The 10,872-nt window shown below is 31.4% G+C and overlaps 1 protein-coding gene across 2 annotated transcripts; it reads left to right on the top strand.

Moving 5' to 3' along the window:
• The first annotated feature begins 1,331 nt into the window (after positions 1–1,331).
• On the top strand, positions 1,332–5,313 carry LOC120256895 (chaperonin-like RBCX protein 1, chloroplastic). Of its 2 annotated transcripts, none has more exons than XM_039264573.1 (5): positions 1,332–1,685; positions 1,789–1,900; positions 4,630–4,646; positions 4,736–4,798; positions 4,886–5,313. In XM_039264573.1, exons 1-5 carry the CDS (start codon positions 1,455–1,457, stop codon positions 4,958–4,960), a joined length of 498 nt encoding a protein of 165 aa, XP_039120507.1. In that variant the 5' UTR covers positions 1,332–1,454; the 3' UTR covers positions 4,961–5,313. The 2 variants fall into 2 exon arrangements, with proteins under 2 accessions (XP_039120507.1, XP_039120500.1); XM_039264566.1 differs by having other exon boundaries at positions 1,789–1,906.
• Positions 5,314–10,872: the final 5,559 nt, after the last annotated feature.

Below are 10,872 nucleotides of genomic sequence, written 5' to 3'. Positions count from 1 at the left end.
TAACACAATTTAGGAAAACCCTTGGTGCAATCAACTCAATCACTAGTCTAATATCCAAATCTAGGACTTAATGGAAACCCTAGGGGATTCTCTATCCATATACCTCCTTTCTATGCTTGATTTTCTCCAATGTGCCATTATCTTTCTTCAACATTGGTATTAGCTCATGTAGTTTTTTTAGCTTTGTCGCATTCTTCACTATTTTTATTAGGCTAGATAATGGGAGAGTGGTTGTACATACTAGTACATCCAATCATCTTTGGATAGACAACCTTGGTTTCATAGGACATTTTACTACTTGATATGACACGTGCACCTGCATTTAGTTGGTAATTTTACATGCCACACGCATTAGGTTCCTTTTCAATGTCCATTATATAATAGATATTTTCCAATAGTTTTTTATTATTAAAATAATTTTTGTCATAATATTCTACTGTCTCGCTAAGAGGCTTATTTCGTGAGAATTTCCATAGAATTGATTTTCTCTTCTTACAAAAATATCTATATTATATTTTATTAGAATTTAATAGGCCCTCAGTCTATTACTTTGCCTATTTACCTTGTAATATAAAGTTTGTTGCACACCATTCTACGAAAACCATTAGACCGATTATTGCTATATTTCTACTTTACTACAATCACTATTGAACTTATTAGTCATCTATAGTCTCATGTTATCTTATTAGTCCTCCTTATGGTGCTACTTTGTGAAATCTCTATTAGATTTTAGAATCTGTTTTGATTAATTTATTAAAAAGTGTTACTTTGGGAGGACTAATTTTAAAAGTGTTATTAGTCCTCCTTATGTGCTACTTTGAGAGGACTAATTTTAAAAGTTTGTTAATAAATGAGTTAAGTAGCCTATGAAAATGCTTCTATAGTTGGGAAATTGTTTAGGCTTTTCATTGTTAGGATAAATTTTTCATTAAATAAAAGGGCATAAATGCTTATCTACTTTGAACTCTTTGATTCCCACATTTTTTTAAATCAACAATCAAATAAAAAATATTAAAAAATAATATAAAACTCTAATATTTGAGTTAAAGAATAATAATTAGAAAATTTGAATATCTAGTAGATGACAAACTCGATGCTATAACTTTTTAATAATGATAAATTTTAATCAACCATGTAAATAAGAATAGCTGGTGGTAATAATGGCAATTCTCTCGAAAGACAAAATTAGAGTTGGTTAATGATATAACATTAATTTTAGAAATATTTATAAATTTTTCAAATTTTTTTAAAAGAATCCTTTATATACTTCTCATTAAAAAAAAAAAAATCCAAACAAGGCCTTAATTTGCAACTTCCCTGGTTGTAGCTTGTCCATACACAGACAAACACCAACCAATTGTGTGTATACACAGATTTTTTTCTTACTCATCACCAGCCTTCTCCGCGAGCTCTGCTTCCATTCTTCCTGTGCACTACTCTCCAAATCCCACGCCATGGAATGCCTCTCTTGGGTAAACCCTATTTCCCGAACTCCTCTTCTCAGACCTCCTCGTACCCACCAGATTCCTCCAAAGAGGGACCGATTCCTCGTCTTCAGCCCCTCTCGTTGCCAAAAGATGTACGTCCCCGGCTTCAGTGAGGCCTCACCGGAGGCCAAGGCTGCCAAGAACCTTCAGGACTTCTTCACCTTCGTCGCTGTGAAGATTGTTCTTGCTCAGCTTGAGGTATCACTTCCCTTCTGATTTTGATTTTTGCCGTTCTCTTCTATGTAATTTTCTTGTCAGAATCATTCAATTTTTGTAATTTTTTTCCTACAATTTGGGACAGAGTTATAATCCAGAGGCGTACGAGGAGTTGATGGAGTTTATTAGCCGGAATTCATTGAACGATGGCGACAAGTTCTGCAGGACGTTGATGCGTGAGTCTCCGCGGCATAAAGGTTTAGGTAATCTCGGCTCAACTGTTTATCATGTCAAATAAGATTTCTTATTAAAAATGTAGATAAAAGTGCAATTTTGATATTCCAATCCCTAAAACCAAAGGGAGATTGATTTTAATCTTTGAATAGGAACATTCCCTAAACTATGAAGAAAAAAATCAGTTTTGGTTCCTATTCAATTTTTTTTTTCTTTTTCTTTCTTTTGTGAAATGTGGAGAAGCTGCACATGCGAACTCTTAGCTTTTGACTTGGAAGGGGAATGAAATACCTAATCTGTTGTTATATTGGTGTTTCCTATTCAATTTTGTTTTACTTGTTGGATCAAATTAGATAATTTTTGTTTTTGGGGATCAAAATGAATTAATTACTATAGTTCAAGAACTGAAAGGCTTGCTTATTTTTGTTATTCATTAGGGTTGAACAATCTTAATAAGAACAAAAGTGCTAGTTGTGTTTTGTTCTGATTTAACGGGCAAATATACAAAGATCACTTAAAATACTTGGCAGTGTAATGAGTTAGACTGAATATAATAAATTCATTAGAGGGTGCCTAACACTTTCAAATTGATCATTGAAGAACACTTTGCTTACAATGCACATGTGCCACAGGGGCCGATCCCTGTGATTAGTGCTATATGTTTAAATACCATAAAAAGCATCGTTTGATTATCGCACCAGAAATCTATACTGTGTGACATTACAACTTGAGATTAGAAGTGTTAATTTTTTTTGGGTTTTTTTACTTGCATGCCTTTCCAAAAATGGAAATTTTTATATATGCCTATAAAAATTGCATTTGTTTATATACCCCTACAAGTCATACTTCATCAGTGAAAATTTAGTCTTACGAGAACAAAAGAATTATTTTTCAATCAATCATAAGAATTTATAAACAAATGTGATTTTTATGAGGGTATATTGACAATTGTCTAGCTTGCAAGGGTAAGCAATCAATTTTCTCTAATTTTTTATTGACATCCTAATCCTCTTATAATAGTGTGTTCTATTTTGTACTGCTTTCCACATCCAAAGAAAAAACCCTTCCAAAAATAGTCAGAATTAATGCCTTAAATCAACCTTGCTAGTCCTCCATGTTGCTTTTTAATATAACCAAGTGTATATTGCTTACACTGGATGAAGACTGTTTTTGAACTTCTTTACCTCAATGCACGTGTTTTAACTATGGTTGATGTTTGTACCAGTGTTTCAAATGCAGCTTAAGCAAGCCACATATGCAGTAACCACACAACCGGAGTATAGTATGTGATGTGACACCTTAGTACTCTCCGTCTATATATATTATTATGCCATGAACTCACATGTGGTCAAGCAGCCACATATGTATGCACTTGTACAACCAAGTGATGGCGAATTCAGAATTGGATCTTGTTTGTGTGTTAGATTCTTTAAATTTTATATAGATATTTTATTTTGATCAAATGACCTATTGTTTAAGTGGAATTCGATAAAATAGTTGCATTTTATAGAAAATATGGTGATATAAACTATTATGCAAAATATGTAAATAGTAGGCATCTACATAAATATTGTTGTACATATTTTACTGCTTCCATAATTAATTTTGACTTGATATAATTTTGATTCTATATATTATTTTAACTAAAATTGAAATGCTTTAATTATGTATGGCACAATAATCTGAGAAACTGAAGTGACAATTATGTGAAATAGGGCAATCAGCTGCTAAGCTGATATGTGTCCAAATCTTATGTAAATCCTAGAGATTATTGTCCCAATTAATCATGGGCTGCAAACTAATACATAAATGCAAATTATGCCTGATACCATTTCCAAGCTAATAGTTACATACCCTTTACATAGATCCAAATCTGACATATGCTTTTGCAGCATAAAATTCTACTATGAATATATACTTCATCAGTGAAAATTTAGTCTTATGAGAACCAAAGAATTTGCCTCCCATATCACATGATCTCTGATGATGCTTTGCTAAATTTTCATTGAGATAGTGCAATTTTATTTATATGATTTCAACTATGAATTCATACTTCATCAGTGAAAATTTAGTCTTACGGGAACAAAAGAATTTGCCTCCCATATCACATGAAGTTCTCTAATGATGCTTTGCTAAATTTTGATTGAGATAGTGCAATTTTTTAATATGAAAATCCGCCTTAATAATATGGGTGCTCTTTATTTCGATAATGTTATTTCATTCAATTATTTTTAACCTTCTACAGGGAAATTGTCATTTTAAACTCTTTGACTTTATTAGTATTGTAGATGAATTCATACTTCATCAGTGAAAATTTAGTCTTATGAGAACCATAGAATTTGCCTCCCATATCCCATGATGTTCTCTAATGATGCTTTGCTAAATTTTCATTGAGATAGTGCAATTTTTTATAATGAAACTCCGTCTTGCTAATATGGGTGTTCTTTATTTTGATGAAGTTATTTCATTCAATTATTTTTAACCTTCTATCAAGGAAATTGCCATTTTAAACTCTTTGACTTTATCTAGATTGTAGAATTCTCTTTTGTAGAAAGGAATATAGAGGCAACTTCATGAATTGATGTTAGATAATTAGTCAACTTTTCTTATTTCTTAGATTTTTTTTTGGTCAAGCCAAAAAGTGATTTATTAAGCCCAGGCTGAAGCTGGTGTTGGGTAGCAAGAATCTTATTTTTATTTTTTATTTTTAAATAGTGATACTGATGCATTTTTTTTCTTTATTTCGATGCAGCTCTGCGCATTTTAGAGGTCAGTATCACTGAATTGAGTTATCAATAATAGTTTCACACCATTCACGTAATCAGTATAAATTTGACTTTGTCTAAAACTCATTGCAGGTTCGATCCGCATATTCTAAAAGAGATTTTGAGTGGGATAATTTACAGAAGTTGGCTTTTAAGGTCAGTTCTTGTCCTAGTTACAATTTTGAAAACCAAGTTGATTATTTGTACACAGACTATTTCAATTTAATGAACATGGCATGACAGATGGTTGACGATTCTAACACAAGACTTATGAGAGACTATGTACTCGAAACTAGTCACCTGGAAAACGAAAAGTAACAACTGCCATTCTGCATGGCGTTGGCCACTATATATTCGCTAAGGTCTACTATGAACTTCAATTGCAGCATTCTTACTTTCAGATGCACCAAGATATATATATTAGTGAGTGTTTGCGACCCTGTTGAAATAGATGTATATAAATTTTTCCCCTTGCAATGTACATAAAAATGAGTTAAAAGTGAATGTTATACCTGCAAATCTAATAGATTGTGTCCGAAAATGTGTATTTACTTACTAGTGATGTGAATGTTAAAAGTACCATCTGACTTTTGCTGACCAACTTTTCCCTATGTAAGTTTTAAGAAATTGATGCTCAAGGAAATTGTTATACGATTTGTATTATTGCAGTATTTTCATTAACTTTTGAAATCCATATTCGTAAAAAATGTACAAAAATATATCGCATTTGATTTGATTCACAAGAAATATTACTATTTTTTAAATCTAGGCTTGGCCTCATTTGCCGGCTTTGTTTCCTGAAAGTTTTGGTGTGGTTGAATTGGTAGTTATGTATCATAGCAATAATTTGTTGAAATTAGGGAGTAATTGTGGTTTGTTTAACATTTTAAACTTAATAGTATAATTCTGTGTAAATTTGTGTTTCTCTAACAATAGACAATGTATTTTTCAATTGTGAATGATAATTATGATTACTTGGAGATGTAAATACATTAAGGGTCTGTTTGGATGAAGGAATGATAATGGTAATGATAATGAAAAAGGTGTTTGGTTGGAAAGAATAAATATTGAGAATGGAAAAAGTGGGATTAAGAATTGTATTTAAATTACTTTAATGTTAAATATAAATAATGATATGTTATTTAAAATATTAAATATTTAGAATAAATAATTTTTTTACCATTAACCAATTAAATAATTTATTTTACTTATCCTTTTAATTTATTTTAAAGATAGCAAATTTGTTATAATTATTTAAATTAATAATTTTGTTTAATTAAATATCTACTAGGTAAAAGTTTGATTTCACTTTAATTACAATACTTAAATATTTTTATTAACTCTTTTATTTAATTAAATCTATATGGGGGCAAAAATATCATTTCACTTAAATTATTATAATGTAATGTGTATATTAAATAATTCTTGTTCATTATTTTTTATTTTAATTATTATAACATTTAAATAACTTAATTTATGTTCAATATAATTTACTTTAATTATTATAATTAGTTATTTAATTAATGGTTTTTATTTAACTAAATATCAACTAGTGGCAAAAATGTCATTTCACTATCAATAATTTATTTAATTAAATATCTACCATGTAAAAATGTCATTTCACTTTAATTACCATAATGAAATACTTTTATTAACTATTTTATTTAATTAAATCTACGTAGGGGGCAAAAATGTCATTTCAGTTTAATTATTATAATATAATATGTATATTAAATAATTCTTGTTATTTATTATTTATCTTAATTATTATAATTTTTAAATGACTTAATTGATGTTTATTATAATTTACTTTAATTATTATAATTAGTTATTTAAATTAATAATTATTATTTAATTAAATCTTAGATAGGGATAAAAATGTCAATTAACTGTCAATAGTATTTATTCCCATCTATGCCCCCCAATTTTGGGGGTAATGAAATACCTTTACTATACATAATGATATTACCTACAGTATCCATTCCCAAGTTAATAGTAATATATCCAAACATGGTTATATATTACTATTTATAATTAATTTCATTCCAATAGTGTTCTATCCCCCAATCCAAACACCTCCTTAGTTATGAACTACAGCTGAAAGTACAATGAATTTTAAAAGATACATTAAGTTGCATTAAGCATAAAAATTAAAATGAAGAGAATCAAAGAAAATTGAAAAAAAATGATGAATGTTGTTATGTCAAATAGATTTTAAAATGGAAGTTTCATTTTGGACATTCTTACAAGGAATTTAGAGTAATCTAAATAGAATTTATTTTGTATATATATATATATATATAGTTGAAAATATTTTATAAAAGTAAAGAGAATAATAAGAATAAAGAGCCATAATATTTACCAAAAATCCTTTAAAAATCACCTCTTCTTCTTCTTTCCTCTTGTACTGGCGGCTGCTACAGTAATATCTAGAAGGTTGTTGTAGTAATGCCGACTGCTGCAGTGTTAAAGCTACATTAGGCATCCATTTATAATATTCATAACACTTCCCCTTGGATGCCTACACCCAAAGGATATGCTTTATTAAAACCTTGCTAGGAAAAATCCAGTGGGATAAAAACCTAGCTAAGGAAAAAGAGTACACTATCCTTGGTATATTTAAGGGTTACTGCCTCATTAAAAACCTTGCCTCGGAAAAACCCATTTGGATAAAAACCTTGGCGAAGGGAAAAAGAGTACAGTCTCCCCTTCAAATAAATAATTTTAATTTATTTCAGGAGTACTTACATCATCGAATCTTCTCATTCCGGATTTATATATAAGTTTTTGGTGAATGCACTTGGGAAGTGATTTTGTGAATAGATCGGCTTGATTCTCATTAGATTAAATCTGTTGAACTTCTATAACACCTTCTTTCTGGAGATCATGAGTGTAAAAAAATTTTGGTGACATATGTTTCATTCTGTCACCTTTAATATAACCTCCTTGTATTTGAGAAATACAAGCACTGCTGTCTTTTATAAATTACTGTAGCATTTGTCGTAACAGTTGGTAATTTGCATGATGACTGTATATGACCAATCATAGATCACAACCATTGGCATGCTTGACTTGCTTCATGTAAAGCTAGAATTCAGCATGATTTGATGAAGTAGCTGCAAGAGTTTGTATGTGGAACGCCATGAGATAGCTGTACCATTGTAAGAAAATATGTATCCAGTTTGAGATCGCCCTTTGTGAGGATCAGACAGATACCCAACATCAGCAAAGCCTGTGAGGTTGGGTGAAGATTCTTGTGGATAGAATAAGACCAGATATGTAGTTCCTCGTAAATAATGTAGCACATCTTTTACTCCTTTCTAGTGTCTTCATGTCAGCGTAGACTTGTATCTTGCTTGAAGATTTACCGCAAAAGCTATATCTGGTCTTATATTATTTGCAAGATACATTAATGCACAAATTGCACTTATATATGGAGTTTCTGGACCAAGAATGATTTCTCCTTCTTCAGGTGGACGAAATGGATCTTTCTGTACATCAAGTGCTCGGACAACCATTGGAGTACTTAATGGATCAGCCTTTTCCATATTGAATCTCTTTAGCACCTTTTCTGTATAGGTTGATTGATGTATAAATATTCCCGAGGGTAAGTGCTCAATTTGTATACCAAAAAAAAATTTGGTCTTTCCCAAATCTTTCATTTCAAATTCCTTCCTCAGATATGATGCTGTAATTGCAATTTCAGAAGGAGTGCCTACAAGATTTAAATCATCCACATATACTACTATAAAAACCGTTAGTATAACATTTAATAAACACACATGGATATATATTATCATTTTGGTACCCTTCTTTTATAAGATATTCACTGAGACGGTTATGCCACACATCTCTCCAGATTGTTTTAATCCATGATTTGTAATAGAGTATAAATGATGATGATTTGTAATGTCTGTTTTCCTGAATCATTCCAGGATTTTCATATATATGTCATTTTCAAGTAATTCATACAAATATACTGTGACAACATCCATCAACTGCATATCTAATTTATTACTTGCTGCCATGGTAATTAAAAATTGAAAAGTAATTCCATCCATTATAGGAGAATATATTTCTCACAAACACCCATTTATAACCAACTTGTTTTATCACTTCTGGTGTTGGCACTATCGGCCCAAACACCTCTCATTTTGATAGGGAATTTAGCTCAACCTAGATAGCTTCTTTCCATTTTGACCAATCATTTCTTTGTTGACATTCATTAATAGGCCATGGCTCTGGATCATTATCAGTATTTATTTCTATATCTGTAGCCACATTGTAGATGAATATATCATTTATTTCGGTCTCATGCCGATTCTTTTCTTTGACCATCATCTACATAGAAAATTGAATTTTCAATATTTTCATAAGTATCATTCCCCATTGATTCTTCATTAACTTGTTCTGAGGGTTTCATAATTTCCTCTCTCTTTTTACATGGGAGATCCTTCTCTTTATTTTTCTGCTTCTTTTTTCTAGGAGCTGAATCTTTGGCGCCAATTGGTCTTCCACGTTTTTGTCGTGGTTTATTTTTTACTTGATTTTCTTTCAATGGAGTCTTAGGAATCTCAATCCTTGCAGGAGCGTTGGCAGCTGGTATATATGATTTGGTTACCATTTTAGTATCAGTAAATGCATCAGGTATTTCATTTGCAATATTTTGTAATTTAATGATTCTTTGAACTTCAAGTTCACATTCATTGGTGCGAGGATCATATGTATGCAATCATGATGCATTCCAATCAATTTCTTTTGGCTTGTTTTGAGTAATCATTTCTTCCCCTAATGAAGGGAAAATTGATTCATCAAAATGGCAATCTGCAAATCTTGCAGTAAATACATCTCCCATTAATGGCTCTAAATATCATATAATCGAGGGAGAATCGTAACCAACATATATACCAAGTCTGCTTTGTGGACCCATTTTTGTACGATTTGGTAGTGCTATTGGCACATATATTGCACAACCAAATTTTCTCATATGTGAAATACCAGGTTCTTTACCCATAACAAGTTGGTGTGGTGAATATGAATTACATGCAGTGGGTCGGATCTGTATTAAAGCTACAACATGCAAAATAGCATGACCCATGCACTTGTAGGTAGTTTCGTACTTAATAACATTGGACGAGCAATAATCTGGAGTATTTTAATTAATGATTCTGCCAACTCATTTTGGGTATGTACATGAGCTACTAGATGCTCAACATATATTCCAACTGTCATACAATAATCATAAAATGGTTTTGATGAAAATTCACCAGCATCATCAAGACGAATTATCTTTATGGGATAATCTGAAAATTGTTCTTTAAGCCTGATAATTTGTGCCAATAGTCTTGCAAAGGCTACATTTCCTTGTAGATAGAAGTGAAACATGGGACCATCTAGTCCATGCATCGATTAAAACCATAAAATACCTAAATGCTCCCCATGATGGATGTATTGGTCCACATATATCTCCTTGCATTCTTTCTAAAAATTTAGGAGATTCACTAGTCACCTTAGTTGTCGAAGGTCTGTTAATTAGCTTTCCCATTGAGCATGCTGAACATGCATATTCATTATTTGCTAGGATTTTATAATCCTTTAGTGGGTGTCCATGAGAACTAGTAACAATCCGGCGCAGCATAATAGCACCCGGATGTCCAAGTCTTTCATGCCATATTTTACATATCCCTGGGTCATTAACTTTTCGAGTTAATACCATATGTGATTCCATCACTTTGATACGTGTAAAATATAACCCTGAAGATATACAGGGAAAGCTTTCAAGTACACGTTTTTGGTATGAAATAATTCGTGTAATATGAAGATATTCTTTTTCTTCTTTATCAACCGTCTCTAAATGATATCCATTGAGACGTATATCTTTAAAGCTTAGAAGGTTCCTCCTAGACTTAGGGGAATAGAAATCATTTTTCATCTGCAAGGATGTCCCATTTGGCAACATCAATGCTGCTTCTTTAGAACATTCAATCATGTCTGATAACCTTGATATTGTGGCTATACATTCACTCAAATATGTGTGTTTTTATGTTACTTTTATGCAGGTAGGGTTGTGAGGCCGATTATGAAGGAAAGAAGCCAATGTGGATCATATTGCACCGATTTTGGAGGGAATCTTGCTAAGGTTCAAACGCGAAGACATAGGTCGGGTGTGAGATGCTAGAGTGTGTGCCAACCTCCTCGTATTTGAGTGAGCACAACCATTTGGAGGGGCA

This window comes from Dioscorea cayenensis, chromosome 3 (genome assembly GCF_009730915.1).
Source record: "Dioscorea cayenensis subsp. rotundata cultivar TDr96_F1 chromosome 3, TDr96_F1_v2_PseudoChromosome.rev07_lg8_w22 25.fasta, whole genome shotgun sequence".
NCBI classification, from domain to species: domain Eukaryota; kingdom Viridiplantae; phylum Streptophyta; class Magnoliopsida; order Dioscoreales; family Dioscoreaceae; genus Dioscorea; species Dioscorea cayenensis.
Note: the sequence above shows the minus strand (reverse complement) of the source record. Positions and strands in the feature narration are given on the sequence as shown.